This window comes from Leptidea sinapis, chromosome 28 (genome assembly GCF_905404315.1).
Source record: "Leptidea sinapis chromosome 28, ilLepSina1.1, whole genome shotgun sequence".
NCBI classification, from domain to species: domain Eukaryota; kingdom Metazoa; phylum Arthropoda; class Insecta; order Lepidoptera; family Pieridae; genus Leptidea; species Leptidea sinapis.
Window position 1 is genome coordinate 8,560,509 of NC_066292.1, and position 20,968 is coordinate 8,581,476.

Here is a 20,968-nt window from a genome sequence, read left to right on the forward strand (position 1 = left end):
TCATTACGTCAACAGGGTGCATATTTTAAGAAGTAATTTTTGATGTTATGATATATTATTGACAAATTCATATAAAAAACATTATTTTATTTATTATATACAGATCAACGTCTGTCGGGTCAGCTAGCATTTTTATAAATATCACTTCACACTTCACAGAATCCTAAGCGAATGTTTAACTTCATGCTGTAATAAGAAAATTCGCTAAATGCGCGCGCACTTCTTCCATTCACCATTCTTTCGCCGCCATAAGATGTACTTATAACTTCAAAAAACAAAAAACCTCAGGAAATCAAAAATAAAATAGACATATATAAGCGTACAATGTTTATTAAAATTTAGTACATAAATTTATTATAATTAGTATTAGCGCGTACGTATTACGAGATAAATAGAAGTGAAAAAATAAAAATTTGCAATCTCGATAAATTCCAATCTCACATAGTAGTGTTAAAATGAAAACATAGATTATTTATTATCTGTTTTAAATTAGGTATTTGATCTAAAATTAATGCCTTTTAATCAAATAATACTAAAAATTGGGTTAAAATAATTATCCAGTTAATTATTACATACATTACATACAAAAATTGTTTTAATAATAATAATGTTTCAATTTTTTTGACCTTTAAGGTACCGAATCATGTCTTTGACACAGCCTGGGTTGCATTAAACTATAACTGTTGCGCTGACGACTTTAACATAGATTGCGGAGTTTGTGGCACCATCATATTCCTTGGCATCATTGTTAAAGTTAAAAAGTGACATATTATGATAGTACAAGACCCCATTTCTCGATTCTGCAGGTATGTATTTTTTTGATAAGACAAATTTTAAATATCGAATATTTATTCGACACTTTTGACAGGTCGCTATTTAACATTAACAATAGCTTTAACCGGCGAAGATTGGACGGTAATGGTTAACAGTTAAAGTTATGACGTCATCTAAAAATTCTCAAATGGTTCAACACATTTTTTGCTTAACCAGTACTTTGACATGTTTGTTATTGCTAAAGTTAGTTGATGCAACCCAGCCTTAGACGCTGCTTCACAATGTCCAAGTAATGTTACGAATAGGCTACTTGCTACTTATTTATCAACACATCATTTGCGATTGACATTACATAAATCGTGTTATATAGCAGTAAGCGTCACTTAAATTATAGGATAGATGTAGTAGAAGATATCATAGTTATCTGCCGGGTACTGGATAGCCTGAAAAGCATTTGACAAAATGATGTCAATTTATATAATGGTAGGGGAGGCCAAGAGCTAAATAGAGATTTACTCGATCGTCGTGGAACCTATTGGATTATGAGGATTAGATGCTAAAAAGAAAAATAGGTTTACATGATGTTTACCCTGTCACATGTAAAAGCAGTCACATAGAAATACTCATAGCTTCAGATATAACAGTGTATGCGTCCCACGTGTTTCTGATAAGGGAAAAATATTAATCTGCAGGTTTGCATGGTGGGGATGGTTATACAAAGGGGTAGAACATGGAGAAAAAATCTTATATAGCGCGTCATTGAGACGACATTTTAAATGAACCCTATTGTAGCTCATATTCAAGACTAGATAGACGTGACCAAAGTTAATGAACGATTTTTGAAAATGCCAAAACAAAATAGTGACCATGAACTACTCAAGAGCGTCATATTATAATACAGACAGTTCATTTTAATGTCCTTGTCATCTTGACCCATAATCTGACAATTATGTGGAGGAATTCCCATAACCTTACTTGGTTTAAAATATTCGGTTTGGAACGTTGTGACTTTGCGATATCCTTATGTAACGCTCAAATTGTTAGATTATTTAAATGTACAGTTACTGAATATAATTAACTTACCTTACCTCAATCTGATACGCTGAAGTTGTTCTAACGATCAATTTTTTTACTAATCTGATCGGCTGCTCTAGACGTTCGACCCTATATGAGCCCTACCTATATGCCTGGGCTCAGGTATGGTGGGAATATTTCACAAGGTGCAAGTTAAACCCTCTTATTGTATTCTGACGCACTCGAGTAAATCCCAAAATCCCCACTTGGGCTCCTCTACTATAATGTTTGGTACATGGTTTGTTTATATTATGACCTTTGGACAGTTATGAAAGGCTCATGACAATTGATTAGTTGACACTCTCAAATTTCGTTATACGAAAAAGATGATTGATTTTATTGTGATAATAATGGTAGAAGTGCTATTCAGAGAATTTAAGCAAATAGAAAACTGTACAATATTAAATAATATTATCATTAAAAGCCATTAAGCTTATGTTACGTTATTTCGTATAAGAAACAGTTTTTTTTTAATATTTTACTTCGTCAAACGGAACTATTGAGTGCGAGATTGCCTGACCAAATTTCCAGAGAAGTCATCTAGTAAATAAATACCGCGGTGAAGTGATTGGGAAACGTAATCTGTTTTATGTGGAACTTTTATAAAGAAATTAATTTATCTAGCGTATGAAAATCTGTTACTTTACTTGGACAGTGTGAAACAGCCCCTTAATATTTTTAAATCGACATTAATTATAACATCTGCAATATGTTTAAGAATTGTAAGCTATATTTTACAATGACGTATTATAGTCTTGTCACGTTTTTTTGTAATGTATTTTTCTGGTTATACAGAATACAGTAATTTTTTCGAGTTCGGCGAGGCAATAGCTCCTAAGAATGCCTCGTGTAGAGGCAAAACAAGTATCAAATTGGTTTCAGTGGGGTTTCAAGGTGCGTCCAAATTACGCGCGGCTAAGTTTTTGAGAACGCTTAAATAAAGGAGCTTCAGGTATCGTTCGCTCGCGCGTAGTTGGGACGGTTGTGGTTTTGGTGAGTTAGCTCGCGCGGCGAATAATTGTCTATGTTACGACATAGACAATTGACAATGAAATTGCCTGTTTCCATACTCGAAAAAGGCATTGCAGGCTAGTATCCAGATGCCAGAAATTTCATATTTACTGCTAATTTGGTTTACAATAATGAACCGGTCTGTCTAGTTGCGAATAGCTGTTCAAGCTGGATATACTTCCACGCGCGGCAATCGCGTTCTACATAATTTATATCAACATATTGCCTCGCGGGGCTGAAAGCTGGTCCCCTAGACTTCAAGACCGCCGCAAAATTGATGCCATAGAGATGTGGTGTTGGAGACGACTCCTGAAGATCCCTTGGGCTGCTTTCCGAACCAACAATTCCATCTTAAAAGAACTGAAGATAAAAGAAAGGCTATCGTCGACTGTGCAACTACGAATTCTGTAGTTCTTTGGTCACATCTCCAGAAATGAAGGATCGATTGAGCGGTTGATAGTGCAGGGGAAGGTGGAGGGGAAAAGAGCGACAGGACGCTCACCCACACGATGGACGGACCTTATCAAAACAGTGACCCAGACACCTGTTGTGGAGTGCTCCCGCAATGCTGCAAACCGTCTAAAGTGGAGGAGCATCGCGAGGGAGGCAGTGCGACCCATAACTGTGGAGACCAACGGCGACTAATGTTGCGTCATCTTGGCAACCACGACCACTCTGACAAGAGTGAACGATTGAAAAGAAGAATTGCCTCGCGCGGCAAATGAATATCAACTCCGGTGGAACATGGGCTACACCACCACATATTTGATTTATTTATAATATACTTAACACGATCGTTGAGTCAAGTTTGGTATTCTTCGTTGAAGGACCCATTATACCCCCAACTGTAGGCCGTGTTTGCAGAATTTTAACACTTCGGATATTTATTCATGAAATTTAAATATTTAGGTCAGTTTGCTGTTTCGCTTATTAGAGTCAAAACAGTGACTCCTGGTTATATCGTTTGTTAGGCGTATTTTATTACTATCCTGGTGATCTTGGTTTGGATACAAGACCAAATAAATTAAAATTGTGCCAAGTTTCAAATTAATCTGACGTTTGGAAGTAGATTAAAATTCAATTACATATATACATACATACAGACAAATCAATCTAATATAAATAATTAAGTGCACAAGACATTCTCCCAGAATTTTAATAAAATACAGAGATAATATCGTGCGATGTTTGTTCGATTCTTGTCACAGTCGGGCTCACGTTACCTTTGTCTACTATTGATCTATCTCCACTCCCTTCCCAGTCCATTGCTCATCTAACTTCACATCACATTCCAAATCTCGCAAAGCCGATTTGATATCGAAACCGAATTCAGATGAAAATAGCTCCAACGTCTTAGTCAATACGGCTTCTATTCCTAACTCAAGGAACTTTGCATTCAGATCTCGACAGCGGGCTACTATGTTACGGACTGCCCAGCAACCGTTTTTCTGTAAATATGTCTATGATTAGTTATTATTATAGATACACTTATTAAAGAGATTATAGTGTCCTTTAGTAATTCGAAAATAACCGGTATTACTACATTTAAGCTTATCTAGGACTATTTTTTTTGTCTGTTCATCTGCCTCTAATTATCTTGCCCCAAACCAGGCATAGCCTTGTACTATTATGGGTACGAGACAACGATTGATTTAATACAATATACTTACTTAAACATACATAAATACTTATAAACATCCATGACTCGGAAATAAACATCCACATTCATCATATTATAAATGTTTGCACCTACAGGGATTCGATCCCGGGACCTATATTATGGTCTATATGGGTAATCCAAATGGGTGAACAGATTTAGATGGGACTGTCACTGGCGTATAGCTCATGTTATATTAACGAATACGATGTTTTTAAAAGATAAAATTAAGTAACGTTCCGCGTCTTGGGTCTTGTTTACAAGACCCGATACAATAATTGTCAGACAGAAAAGAACTATTTGTCGATATATAATTAAATATACGAATAAAAAATATTGTTTTCGAAGTGCTAAAGGCGCAATAGTTATTTAAGATCCTCGCGGGTCAGGACAGATATCTTCGTGACGTGATTGTCGGTCAAGTCAAAACAAATAGAACAGTTGATGGTATTTGATACGCCCTGCCCATTACAATGCAGTGCAGCTTGGGATTCTTAAAGAACACAAACAGTCTAAGCGCTAATACAATAGCGCTCGTCACCTCGAGACATAAGATGTTAAGTCTCATTTGTCCAGTAATTTCACTAGCTACAGCGCCCTTCAGACCGAAATACAATAAAGCTTACACATTACTGCTCCACGGTAGAAGTATGCGCCGTTGTGGTTGGTACCCATAATCTAGCCGGCATCCTGTGCAAAGGAGCCTCCCACTGGTAAATATTAAAAGATTGTAAAATAGTGTAATGAAAGTTAATACTTACCAAGTTAATTTACTTAATTACACCGTTATAATTTAGGTAATATATGATGTTTTATTTTTTATGAAAATAAGGGACGAGACGAGCAGGACGTTAAGCTGATGATAATTGATACGCCCTACCCGTTACAATGCAGTGCCGCTCAAGATTCTTGAAACACCCAAAAAGAGAGACATTAGATGTTAAGTCTCATTTGTCTAGTAATTTCACTAGGTACGGCGCCCCGACCGAAACACAGTAATGCTTACACATTACTGCTCCACGGTAGAAATAGGCGCCGTTGTGGTTGGTACCCATAATCTAGCCGGCATCCTGTGCAAAGGAGCCTCCCACTGGTAAATATTAAAAGATTATAAAATAGTGTAATAAAAGTTAATACCTAGTTAATTTACTTAATTACACTGTTATAATTTAGGTAGTATAGGATGTTTTTTTTTATGAAAATAAGGGACGAGACGAGCAGGACGTTTTGCTGATGATAATTGATACGCCCTACCCGTTACAATGCAGTGCCGCTCAAGATTCTTGAAACACCCAAAAAGAGAGACATAATATAATAATAATAATAATAATAATATTGACACACTTTTTACACAAATTATCTTGCCCCAAGTTAAGCATATATAAGCCTGTGTTATAGGTTACAAGACAATGATATATTTAATACAATATACTTACTTAAACATACATAAATTCATATAAACATACATAAATACATTTAAACATCCATGACTCGGAAACAAACGACCATATTAAGATGTTAAGTCTCATTTGCCCAGTAATTTCACTAGCTACGGCGCCCTACAGACCGAAACACAGTAATGCTTACACATTACTGCTTCAAGGCTGAAATAGGCGCAGATGTGGTACGCATCTAGTTGGCATCCTGTGCAAAGGACTGGTTACCTGGACAGTTGCATTATGCTGATGTACTTTAAGACAGTGCACTATTGCCTCCGCGACGCCGTTCTCCACGAACTGCACACTGTGGCTCGGTTCTCTCAACGTGAGCGCGGCAATACACTTCAATGATAGCGCCGTCGCTGTTGGATTACTCTGAAACATTCACCAGTTGGATATGGGATAGTCTTCTACAGTGCGTTAATACGTCACGGTTTCATCTAACAAGCTGGTTCACCCACAAAAGGCTGACGACGTATCTTATTATTATCAAACATAATTGTTTCAATGGGTGGTCCGATGATCAAACAAATGCCTGACGAGCAGTGGATGGAGACAGCAAGGGGCAACGATCGCGCTGCTAGAAAATTTCCAGGTTAGGCTAGGGTTACTATGGATGCGAGTTCTGACGGAAATTTGTTCTGACGAGTTCTAACGGATTCGTCAAAAGAAAAAAACGCGTCAGAATATGCACGACGTCGTCAGAACCACTCGAGCGTTCAAACGAGTTTGATTTTTTTGCACGACCTGCGTCTGCGAATTTCGAGTGATTTGGTTTCCACCATGGATAACGATAAATTCATCAGTCTCGTGTATGAGAACAGGTGTTTGTGGGATATGAGAGACAAAAATTATCAGAAGAGAGATATTTCTCGGCAAAAGTGGGAGAAAGTTGCTACAGGACTCGACACTAGCAGTAAGTACAATTTTTTATTTTGATGTGGGGCTTACATTAATTAGGTACATGAGCAATGAGAATTAATGTTTACATTTTATCCATCACGAACATGACTTGTAGAGCTATAGATTATTACAGTAGGTTGTATTGAAACGGAATTTCACCTACTGGACTAACAAAATAATTTTTCAAGGTTTCTCTAGTCTCATTCGCGCTTCTTCCGTAGTCATTATATCTCCATGAAACTGGCACATTGTGTCAACTCAAAGTCCACATCGGGAATATCAACGGAAGTAAGACCTTCTTTATCGATGCCAAATCAAATTCATCAAATTCGTCCATCTTCGCTGGACGGCAGAAACGATCTGAGTATCAGAATAACAGAAAACGCGCACAGTGTAAACGCCTTGTCCTGACGAGGATTTCGGACGTACTCGTCAGAACAAATTTTCGTCAGAACTCGCATCTATAGTAACCCTAGCCTAAGGCATCAACCGCGACCGCTAGATTAGTTCACTTCACTTATTTTCACAGCATTATCACGTACGGTATTTTAGTATGGGGTCATGCTGCTGACATTGATATAGTGTTTGCTCTGCAAAAGAGAGCTGTTCGTGCTATATATCAGCTTGGTTATAGACAGTCTCTCAAAGAATAATTTAAAGAAATACCTAAATATTATGACTGTTCATTGTCAGTACATTTATGAAAATTTAATATACGTTCACTAAAATCGTCAACTTTTTGCTCTTAATGGCAATTTTCATTATTATAACACTACAACTAAGGGATTTCTTGTAACTAATTCTAGTAGGCTTCATAAGATACATAAAAGCTTTAAGGGTAAATGTATACACTTTTATCATAAAATCCAAGCCACTGTTGAGGCATTTTCTATAAATAAATTTAAATGTTTTATTAAAAAATGGCTCTGTCGTAAGTCCTACTACTCTGAATATCTAAGTGACTCAGCCTGGGACTAGATTACGATTATTTTATTGCAATACAATATTGTATATTTGATTAAAAAGAGCGCAAAAAAAATGCTGGGAGAGTTTCTTGCGCCGAGCTCAGAGCGCCATTTGTTTCCGAAGCGGTAGTAGTGTCTAGTATATTAGAAATGACATCTAAAGGAATCAATTTTGAGAAAATAAATGCCTTTTATGCCTTCTACAGTGCACTTATACGTCACGGTATCATCTAACAAGCATGTTCACCCACAAAAGGCTGACAAAGTATCCTTTTATTACCAAACATTATGGGTGATCCGATGATCAAACAAATAACTGACTAGCAGTGGATGAAGACGGCAAGGGATCGCGATGCTTGAATATCTCCTAGTTTTCTTATCTACAGCTTTGAGAACGAGGGATTCTTACAACTTTGAATTTATACAATAAAATCTTTAGTACTAAGCATATGTAATTATTTCAATGTTCGTATTTAATAAAATATTAAATGTATTTTATAAGATTAGTTCTCATGATATAGAATAAATAGAATCTACTTTACAGTTGATAACCTTCTAAACCTCAAAATTTTTAAATTAGATAATTTCCTTGTGATGTCACTCCATACAATCCTCACATCTAAATGATTCATATTTTGTAGTGACATTTACCACTACTGCTGACACAATACGCTACACAGCCAAAGAGGTTATAAATACTACGTAATAATTTAAATTTAGTTTTGTATGAAACGTGCAGTGATTTGACATAAGTTTAAAATAGTAGTAATTACAGTATGGCGATTGGCGACGATGTATAATCCGGCGAAGTTTGAAAGCGAACAGTTGCTTAAAACGTGGTGGATTTCGGCAATCTCCGTTTCTTACAAGATTATAGCCGTCATTTGTTAATCTATTAATCACTGCACGTCTCGTACAATCGAGTGAATCGCTTTCAAAGGCTGGACACAGCGAGGCTGGCCAGCGCGAGTTGCCCATTTTCATATATTTTGAATACCTTCACAGGTATCTTACGAAATTGACCTTCAAGAGCGGCCAATAAAGGTATCGAACCGAAGCCATCCGGTGCCTGTCCTGTCCTTACACCCCTAACATTTATTTACATAAAATACTTTTTATTGGATTAGAACAGGTGTTCTTGTAGCTGTATTTTTAAAACATTAGGTTTTTGCGTAAAATATACACTCTACTATAAAAACTTTTAATCCTTCAAAATTTATTTTATGTAATAATAGTTATTTATGCAACTGTTGTGTAATAAGGGGTATTAAAACACAAATGTGGATTTATCACACGAGGTGAAGCCGAGTGTGATAATAGTATCACATGAGTGTTTTAATACCTAATTATCAACAGTTGCATACAAGACTTTATCTACACCCAGAATATGAATCCTCTAAAAGATTCTGAAACAGTTAGCTTACTGCTAACATTAAAACAGCCAGTCCTAGTAGTAACCTAATATCATCCATTATTGATTATATACAAATCAACTAAGTATTAATAAAAGAATTATTTATTTTAGAAGTAATTTACATTTTGTATAGTGCAATAATTAAACTTAACTTGAATATTATATTCTTTTGGAAATTAATCGCTCATTTTTTGTGAACAAAACAATAAAAATATCGAAGAAAAATGGCGGGGATTCGAATAACCTACTTTGTTTTACGGCGCGCGACGTTCTGGTGGTGTGGAACGCGTGTAAACCAAAATGTTATTTTTTTGAAAGTCATACAGATGCCACGCAACGAGGAATAAGAATGTGGCTGTCTGTTAAAACTCTTTGAGCATGAAGGGAATGAAAAAAAAAATAGGAGTGTTGTAATGAAATCCAGTAAAACATTACAACACTCTTTTGGATGATGTAATGGTTATTAGAACATTGGGTGTTTTAATGTTGGCAAAAAGCTAACTGTTTCAGAATCTTTAATAGAGGATTTAAAGCATGGGTGTAGATAAAATATGTAACACACGCGTTAATCAAAGACGTTAGGTTGTACATGTACTCACACAGTGCCGAGACAGGAGCGCCACAGAGACTGGCACGATGCCACTCTTCACCAACTGTCGCTTCACATCATCATTTCCTGCCAGTGCTGCTATCCTGGTAAAAAGGCATAAAAGGCATTTATTTTCTCAAAATTTATTCCTTTACAATTATTTTTGATGTCATTTCTAATATACTAGACACTACTACCGCGTCAGAAACGTAAGGAGAGAAGCAACGGCGCAAGAAACTCTCCTAGCATTATTTTTTTGCACTCATTTCAATAAAAATATACAATATTGTACAGTCATTTCTATCACTATAAAATAATCATAATCTGCATAATGCCTGAACAGTGGCTGGGACTTTATTAGTAGAAGTGTATACATTTGCCCTTAAAGCTATTATGTATCTTATGAAGCCTACTAGAATTAATTACAAGCAATCCCTTATTTCTAGTGTTATAATAATGAATATCACTATTAAAAGCAAAAAGGTGACGATTTTTGTGAACGTATTATAAAATTTTCATAAAGATACTGACAATGAACAGTCATGATTTTTATTTCTTAAAATTTTTCTTTGAGAGACTGTCTATAACCAAGCTGATATATAGCATGAACAGCTCTCTTTTGCAGAGCAAACACTATATCAATGTCAGCAGCATGAACACGATCAGTCATATCAGTACATACTATGTTGAGTCCTTGAAAAAGTTTATACTCTATGGCCTAGAAAAGTTTACAATACTTTATCGTCGGCAAAAAAGCACAGTTGTTTTGGTGTCACAGACAACTAAATCTAGGTTAGGTATGGGAGGTTCATAGATGATGATGTTAATATTATAATAGTCATAGATTTTAGAAAGTTCGCTTATGTGCCTTTGAACAGACATTACCTACATTATCAAGAATATGTAGACGGACAATAGTTAATTTTGTTAATTTTTCTCTAAATGAGCGCGTGCCCTAAAGGTCAAACACGAAAAAAAAAACGAAACACGAAAGCTGGTATCAAATCCGAAAACAGTACAATGGGAAATTGATTCAACAAGTAGAAGACTATTTTTAAGTAAGTTTGTCTATTTATTTTGATTAATTATTTTACTCTACCTAAGTGTTTAAGACAACAGACATCTAAGCAATATGCGTTGGGTGCATGAATCAATAATAATCTCATTTGTAAGTGAAAGACAAGTTTCATCAATACTTATTTATCGCGGTTGCTAAGTGACACTTGTAATAACGAATACCTAACAACTTTCATCAAAATGTCGTCGAAATATGGGGATCATTTATCATTTGGCGAAAAAACCTTTGCGTTAACCACGCTTCAGAACTGGCAACAGCACAATAGTGATGTTCTTAAAGGTGACATAATAGGGTTAACCGATGAAAGCACCTCAATTAGTAAAAACTGCATTGTCAAAGTAAATCAAATTTCATGTAACGATTTCAAAGACACCACAGAACAGCTCAACCATAGAGCAAGACATATCAATTATTGGAAATCAGAGCTTGAACGCGCCATAAGAGATTTAGAAGAAGAAATAAATTTGTTGGAAGGCTTGAGGCAGCAGTTAAAAAACGCAATGGATATTCTTAATGTTCCAGCATATATAACTGAAGAATGTCTTAATTTAAGACGAAACAGAATGCAATCCGATACAGTGTACGACGAACCACAACACGAGCTTTTTAATGAATCAGCTTTGGTTACAAATGTCAAGAAGCTTCATCAAGATATGTTAAGAGATATCGAGAGTCAGATGAAAATGAATATTTCTGCAAAGAATTCTATGGAAAGAGATTGGAGCAACAAATATTTGTCTTTTAAATACGAAACTAGAAATTCTGAGTTGCAAACCAAATCTTTCAACGTAAGGGATTCGGCTGGTGCGACTAGACTGTCCGAGGGTCAGTCTGATGTGCAATCATGGGAACAAAATACTGTTAATAGGCTAGAACAATTTAAATCAGCTATAGAAAACTCTAAAGCACTGAGAGCAAAAGTTGACGCCGCCCTAATGAATTCTGCCAGAGATTTGCGTACTCAAGATATAGCTGTTAACAAGGCGTTAAGTGAGAGAATCGCTCGCACGGATCAAGTGAGAATCCAACTGGAAAATCAGTTGAAGTTAACGTTATCGAAAATCGTCGAAACTGAGAATATTCTGGAAACCTTACATGATGAAATGTTAAAAGTTTCTCAGAGATTACAAGTAGCGCAGACGAGATTGAATGTTAAGAGTTGCAGGCCAGACGTCGAAAATTGCAGGGAGGGTTCTTTGATAGGTCTAATCGAAGAGGTCAGGGATTTGAATGACAGTATGAGTTTACTGCAGCGGCGTTCTTTAGAGACGGAGAAAGTGAGAGCAGATTTGATTCACGAAAGATCAAAAATTGAAAATGAAATAATTGTTAAGAAAAATACCTTACACATTGATAACGAGAGATGTTTATTCTTGAGATCTCATTTTCAATCAGCTGAAAAGTTGTGTGGATTTTAGAGTAATGATGAAATTTTTATACACTAACTTTATAATAACCATAACGATAATTTCAAATATAAACTGTAAAACGATAATTACCTTATAGGACTCCGCAATCTAAATTAATTAAAAATTGTATCTGGTATCAAAAGTGATTGTATCCAGATTTCTGTCCTATTCTATATATTCTAATAAATTGTTGAAAAATGTAATATAATATTATTTGTGTAAATGGTTAAGACCGCCATTTTGGGGCACTTCTTATTCATCTCCTGCATCTCCTGCAGGGTCCCACTGTCTTCTTACTTTCATCGAACTTTACATTCATTAAATAGATCCAACTGGGGAGGGTTAGAATAGACTACTGCCATTAGCCCGTATACTTACAACTTATTGGCTTGCTGCACTACACCGACATTATCGAAGTTGTCTGCAAGCACAGTGAACAACACACCATTGTCAGCCTCCGCCACCTTAGCGCACAGCTCGTTCCGTACCAGCAGTGTTGCCATCGTGAGCATCAATTCCGAAACTAACGGCGGTTTTGTATTTTCTGCAACATTTATAATTTGTAGCATTATATGCAGCATGCAAGTCACATGATGGGATCACCACCGCCCACATTCTTTTGCAACACCAGAGGAATCACACGAGTGTTCACTCGCCACAAATTGAAGTCTTTTCTCCAGTTTGGTTGTATGTGGAAAAAAGTCTACGTGTCTACGTGTCAACTGACGGTGGAAGAGCCCTGCACACAAAGATGGTGAGGATGATATTTTAGTTCGTGGTGCGAAGTGGGCAGCAGGCATCATCAATCATCACACATTGTACAAGCCGCCAAGTGATCGAGCCGTTCACAAACTCCTGGATCAACGATGATTCGAGCTGTCAAATGGGAAATAATCATAGTCAAATTAGGATATCAACCCCACCGTCTGGATGTCTGGCTTTCCTCTACAGTGCAGTTTTCTAGGAACTAGGTTCTTCCACATACCACCAAGCTGTGGAATTAACTTCTTTGTGCGGTGTTTCAAGGACGATACGACATGGGTACCTTCAAAAACAGCGCGTAACACATTCTAAAAGGCCGATAATTTATTTTATTTTATTTATTTACTAATAATCCAACAGCTTTATATACCATTACAATAGACTTACAAATAATTTTACAAATATGCCAATTTAGGATTAAGAATAATAGTTACAAAAGTTTAATAGGTATACATCTGTTATTTTATGATAATATTATTACATACGTTAATAATAATATTATTTAAGAGGTGTGTGTGTGTGTGTGTATAGTGTAGGTAAGTGAGGGTGTAGGTGATTGAGTGTTTTCGTGTTTATGTTATACAATTTTATTTTCGTGTGTTTTAAGTATTGAGATTTCTTGCTTGGACGTCGCAAAAATGACAGTACCTGCGTACTCAGTATTATATAAGTATGTTATACGTTTTAAAATATTGTTCTGGGCATAATTTGTAGTTACTAGTTACGTGAAACAAGGCAGTGTGACGGGTTCTGTAGTCCGGTACGCTTAGATATATAGATTCTAATAATTCCGAACAGTCTATAAGGTTATTCCATAACATATGGAGTAACAGTAAATCGCTTTGATAATGCTCCTATTATTCCTCTGGTATTGTAAGATAATGTGAGCGGCGGTGATCGCTATACATCAGGTGACCCGTACGCTCGTTTGTCCCCCTCTTCCATAAAAACATGGTTGAAATTGATAGTGAGAAGCATCAGACCAGTTATACAGAACAGAAGCTAGCATTGGTTTAAAAGGCATTGTCACGTTAAGAATCGTTTATAACATTTCGTATGTACCTTGTAATAATATCGTAAGTTGCTCCAGCAAATGGCTGCCAAGCTCTCGGGCGTGTTCGTGCGCTTTGCCGAACTCGATGCGCACATCGTCGTCTAGACAGAGACGGCGCACTACTTGAAGACATTCGCCGAGCAACTGGAAACAAGCGTCCATTATTCAATGTTGTAACATTAACTGGTAGATGCGGCTTATTGAGTGAATTTAAATTTTGGGGACAATACGGGATTCGAACCCGGGATCTGGATGTTACACTTTCAACGCTCTTAAAACCCAACTAGTGCCTATTATCGCTGAGCCAACCGTCGGCTGTCTACTCTATTATAAATCTTGCTATTCAATTCTCCACTGTGGCTTTAGTTACAGTACCTATCTTCTATACAGTTGATGGTCAGCTCAATATTTTTAGAAATTGGATTCGCCCTAGGGCACAGGTTCGTAAATTTTATATTATTTACGTTCGTAATTTCGGAACCTACGTATGAAATTTGTATATTTAATCCCCAGAGTGAGGTAAATTATTTAAAAATAACAAATTGTTTCTTTTTGAAGGTCACTTCACGAAGATCGGCGCTATACGTATGAGAGACAAAGGCGAAGACAAAATCCTTTACGCCACCTTATATTGTTATCCATTTAATTTATACAGAATTAAAATTGTACACAGTTCCAAAGCTGGCCTTTGTCAATTTATACATAGAACTAGCTGACCCAGCAAACGTTGTATTGCCGATATTAAAATCGCAATACAAAAGTAACTGTTGATCGTAGATGGGTGAAAATTTGAAGTTGTATGTATTTTTAATGCTGACTCATAATCAAACAAATTAAAAAAAAAATCGTGTGGACCACCCTTAACATTTAGGGGGATGAAAAATAGATGACGCGAAATCTCAGACCTACCCAATATGCACTCAAAATTTCATGAGAATCGGTCAAGCCGTTTCGGGGGTGTTCAAAGTTTAACACCATGACACGAGTATTTTATATACTATCTACTATCTAGTGAAACGTGACATTGGCGAGAAGTGGTGCTTCTTCCACAGAAGCCACTAGAAAGAATAGAATAATAGCATATAAAACCCTACCTTCTTGTTTTCTTTTACACTGAGTATGTGTTTCAAATTGTCGATAATATTGGTATTGTATATATTCTGGCGATTCTTCTCGTGTTTCAAACAACACACATTTATTAATCGTAGCGTAGCCGTTAGTATTTCTGCATTGTTGGTATTGTCTAGCAATCTGAAAACCCATTCATCTGTTGAAAATTAGGTTTCAAGTTCAAGTTAGGCTTAGGCCTTTTTTATGTAGGAGGGCAAACGAGCGTAGAGGTCATCTGATGTTAAATGATCACCGCCACACACATTCTGAGAAACATATAACGAAAAGCTGTCTCATTTAAATATTTTATTACTCCTATTAAAATTGAGCATTTAGCAACAAATTGAATATTTTAAAATACTACAACTAGATTATAAGTATTGATACAATTTAAAAACTTAAATTATTTGAACAGAAATAAATGAATTTCAATCATTTCCCGCCAATACACATTTGCTTTCCAGGTCAATATTAAATCGCAACACAAAACAGAATAACAATTACGTTTAGACACTTCAAATGCTTAGGTATCAGTCGTATATCACACTAATGATAAATAATATATTAACACATCATGTGATGAGCACAATAAAACATTGGAACAGCCGCATGCTGTTAGAACTAAAGAGTCTCTTAATGCTGTTGATGTTGATAAGACAATGATATGCCAATATTGGGTCTGTTAAGAAATCTCTAAAACAAGCAGTGACTAATGGATATATAAAACAACTTGATGGTGACAGCACCATTTACAATCATGACACATGGATACACCATCACTTCTCTTACCATACCTTAGTAAAGGTAAGGTACCCACCTTACAATGCGGCCACAAGCAGTGCTATTGTAATCAGTATGCCTACCCCTGCCACAGGAACTGGTCTATAATCTACTAATAAAAGAAAATGTACATATTATTACCTTTTTATTAAATGTACACCATTCTGATCCAAGAGATCTGGTTGCCCATTCAATAATGATACAACAGAATCTATTACTTTTACAAGGACCTGTTCATCTTTACACAAGTCTGTCGTATATGCCTTATATTTAGATTCCAGCAGTTCTATTAAGACATTATAAGCGCCATCCTTTCCCGCTTTAAGTCTATGTGCAATGTCTTTATTGCATTCATTCTGAAAATTGGAATATATAGATAATATACAGCTAGCAAAAATATATAAAAGAAAGAAATCACAAAATTGGTATATAATATAGAAGTAACATAAATTTCAAAATGAATAGAGACTTAGGAAAATTTTAACAGCCCATACATACTTAGTAGCCTCTTGAGCAACTGGGTATGTGATTTAATACCTTACGAGAACATAATAAACATGATAGGCATGCATAATATCCATATGTTATGGAATAACCTTATAGACTGTTCTGAATTATTAGAATCTATATATCTAAGCGTACCGGACTACAGAACCCGTCACACTTCCTTGTTTCACGTCCCCCAAGTAACTACAAATTATGCCCAGAACAATATTTAAAAACGTATAACATACTTATATAATACCGAGTACGCAGGTACTGACATTTTTGCAACGTCTAAGCAACACTTTTTACACGAAATCTCAATACTTAAAACACACGAAAATAAAATTGTATAACATAAACAAGAAAACACTCAATCACCTATACCCTCGCTCACCTACACTATACACACACACACACACACACACACTCACACACACCTCTTAAATAATATCATTATTAACATATGTAATAATATTAGCATTAAATAACAGCTGATGTATACCTATTAAAGTTTTGTAACTATTATTCTTAATCCTAAATTGGCATATTTTTAAATTATTTGTAAGTCTATTGTAATGGTATATAAAGCTGTTTGATTATTAGTAAATAAATAATACACATTCACAGGACTCTAAGTGAGCGCCAAAATAACATCGATCTGAGGCATACCACATGATCAGAGTTAACCGGAACAGAAAGGTTGACGGTAAATTTCGGACTAAATTAATTAATTAATATAAAGATACAATATTAAGTTAAGGAAACAACTTACAATAAAAATATCAAGATGATTAAGAGCTTCATCTTGATCCACTTTGATTGACTCCTTCAATTTACAAACAATTACACTTATTAGGTGATCATCTCCAGAACCCAATGCCAAATCTTTCATAATGTTTGACAGATCTACACCCTGCCAGAATAATAATAATTAACTTAGATTTCCACAGGTTAAGTTGCCACTCACACAAACGGTACATTGTCTAGATGAAGAATCAATCAGAGAAAAATTTTAAGAAAATAAATTTTGGTTGTTGCATCTCAATATATTCCTTACAATGTTCTTAGTGTACACATTTGCTAGAAACTGTGACAATCACAAAGTCAACATGAGGAAAAACATAAACTTATTATGCCTACTACTTGGTTAAGTTGAGTTAGTAAGTCTTTTAATGGGTGATGTATAAACTTTTACAACATGATCCCAGAAAATGTACAAAACAAATGTATTAGTAACCAAATTCAAACAAATTGTTAGTTAAAGCTATTGTGTGGTAAAGATTACTAAAACATAAATGATTTTCTTAATGATACCACAAACTGGGAATGGAGCTAACACCCTCAAGCTATTTAATTATAAATTTTATCATACAATACTAAATATTATATTATAACGAAATTAAGAAAAAAAAGCCTGCTGAGTTTCTTCTCAAGTCTGAGGCATACTAATTCAAATGGGTGGAATTTTTGATATTCAATAAGGGATTTAAAATCCTTTTTTGAATAAAAATATTTGAGTTTAATTTAGCCCCTAAAACCTAAATAACTGAAGATCTAAACACTCTGTTAATTGAAGTAACCTGTGATTTCTAACAAGCATTTTCAGTAAATATATAATCTATCCAAAGTTACAAGCCAAATATTATTTGCTTAGAAAAGAAGGGTAAATGGAAGATAAAAAACTAAAGAGGAAGAGTGTCACAAGGCCTTCGCTTGCTTTTGTTAACCAAATAAGGGCAAGACTTTACAGAAGTTCTACTGTATATGCAAGAAAGTAATATTCAAAGATAACAGATATAATACACCCATTATTGAAAGTGTATTATACATTGTTCAGAATGGCTCAAACAAATGGCTCAAAAAAAATTAGGCATCATTATAAATATTTACTTTAGTTTTGAACTAATGAATTTACCATATGTTTGGGAAAAGTGGAGCTTGTGAGAAAAACATAAAGAAAAGTCAACAGCCACTCTTAAACCAATGAGTATTTTACAATAGCTTTAATATACTTACATAACAAAATTAGGTGCATCCAATCATGATCAAAGCTAAAAAGGGTTTTAAATACCAAATATTTCATAGAAAGTTATGAAAAATAAATATAAATTATTGGATACATCAACCTTTAAAGCTTGAATTCATTGTTTGTGTAAGTATGTTCGTGGACATGATGGTTGAGATTACTGACTTATTTTGATCACATAAAACAAATACAATGATATATTAACATCCCCTTTGTGCAGCAATTAAGTGTGTAATTATGTATAAGTGATTCCTTTGAGAAGCAAAAAATCTCTGGAGAAATTATTTGATTTTCAAATACTTATCAATAATATTAATTATTTGTGGAATGGAAATAACATAGGATATTAGGTATACCAACACAGAACAATAATAATACTTAGAAGTACATTTTTAACATGAAACTTGAGAAATTCTTGGGGAAGTTGTTAGTTTTATTTAAAATTTGTGAGGGATCCCAACTCTAAGAATACTAGTCAAATCCAATTTTTTTCGTGAATTTAATTTTCGTATAACTAACCGAGCTCATCAATGTATACCTGCGCTTCAAATTGGGCTATAGCTTCTTTTATTGCTTCCTCTGGAGTCATATCTAACTCATCCATATTTTCTTTAACCACCTCATCATATGTCTCCTGGCTTATTACGCGAACCATTTTTAACTTTTCCTTTAGTTTAAATGTAACTTTAATGTAGTTTAACTCAGAAATCGGTAAAATTGTATTATTGATCAACCAGCTGCATTTAAATTTTTAAAATTTGAATCTCATCTCATATCAAGACTCAATCTGACATGTTTTGATTTTTTTTTTTTTTTTTTATATTAATTCGTTCTTTCGAACAGGCTATAGCCAGGGGCCTTACTGCCTTGTCGTTAGTATTTTCATTTCTTTGGTATTTATTATTTTCACTATTTTGTTTTACAAAAAGTCCAATCCAGTTTTCTCATTTCATCTTACATTATTTCCATTTTCCTTTTCCAATTATGTATATTCGATAGCGAATATTTATAGTAGTTTCTTTCATCAAATCCAATCCAGTCTTAAAGTCATCATATTTTACCGTTTCCGTTAATGTATAATTCTCTAAAGAATATTTTCCATATTTTCCTTTTAGTAAGTCCAAATCCAGTAATATAGTCTCTAATAATTTTCCCCTTTTCTTAAAGTCAAATCCAGTGTAATTTGCATAACTTTTTAGAATAATACCTACCTATTTACATTATCTGTTCAGTTCGCGAATTGCGCTATGCTATTACTAGTTGTATATGTACAAGTTATAACGTATTTACATAATTATAAACAAATTTACAACGTATGTATCTACAAATTACAATGTATTTACAGTACTACATACAAATTTATACAAGGACATATAAGTTGATGTGTCCTTTAATAGATCTATTACTGAGAGCGGGATTATATTGGGTGCACCATATATTTCCAGTAGCTCATCCATCAGCACAAGGCGCTGTATGCCAAAGGACGAACAATCAAAAAAGATGTGATCCAGAGACTGATCTTGTTGCTTATTACAATGGTCACAAAAAGGAGAGGAGACAATTTTTTTGCGATGAAGATGAAAATTCAATCGATAGTGACCAATACGCATTCGTGTTATTGTAGTATAGAACTTTCTGTGAGCGTTATTTTTAAACTTACAAAACCAGGGTGTGCTATTAACGGGATTATCTAACAAAGTATACGAATGAGCCTTATTTTCAACTTCTGTACAATTGTACCAATATCTTCCCCAAAGAAGAGTCATACGCTGTTTTAGATTACTTATTATATCTGTATATGGTATGTTAATGTCTAGATCTTTGCAATCAGGATATAGGGATAGATCGGATATATTAATGATAGTTCTAGCTAGAAAATCAGCGCTTTCGTTTCCTGCTACTCCGATATGGGACGGGACCCAAACGAAATCCACTTTAATATCGATTAAACATAGTTCGAACCACAATTCCTTTATAGCAAAAATGATGTAATTGATGTTAGTACTCATTTTGTTATTTGACAAACTTTTTAACACACTCATACTATCACTAACTATTACCCACTTCTTATTAAGTTGATTTTGTTTCTTAATATGCTTTAAAGCAAAAAGAATAGCGACGGCTTCAGCAGTAAAAATACTGGCATATCTATTAATCTTAAAGCCAATACCCTTCCTAATTTCAGGAAGGTAGATTGCAAAAGAAACATTATTATTGTTTTTTGCGCCATCCGTATAAACAAATTTACAATTAGACCATTCTGACAATAATACATGAACCTCCTCTTTTGAAGTTAAATTTGGATCTATTACAACATTAATTGCAGAATATTTACATCGAAAAGAACCTGCATGGCAGGGAAGTATATCATTATTCCGATGAATATTTAAATCTTGTAGGAATTTAAAAAATGAAGAAAAATCTTGCAAGATAAACA

At 34.8% G+C, this 20,968-nt stretch overlaps 2 protein-coding genes across 2 annotated transcripts in view; both read right to left on the minus strand.

Moving 5' to 3' along the window:
• Positions 1 to 20,968, minus strand: part of LOC126972962 (uncharacterized) — a 284,567-nt gene that overhangs the window by 31,128 nt on the left and 232,471 nt on the right. The gene's annotated exons all lie outside the window — the stretch shown is intronic.
• LOC126972975 (armadillo repeat-containing protein 6 homolog) lies at positions 347 to 19,323 on the minus strand. The gene is made up of 9 exons (XM_050820083.1): positions 19,070 to 19,323; positions 17,278 to 17,418; positions 16,161 to 16,375; positions 15,224 to 15,380; positions 14,138 to 14,273; positions 12,692 to 12,857; positions 9,837 to 9,930; positions 6,181 to 6,330; positions 347 to 4,307 (listed from the first exon to the last, which is right to left on the minus strand). Exons 1-9 carry the CDS (start codon positions 19,184 to 19,186, stop codon positions 4,092 to 4,094), a joined length of 1,392 nt encoding a protein of 463 aa, XP_050676040.1. The 5' UTR covers positions 19,187 to 19,323; the 3' UTR covers positions 347 to 4,091.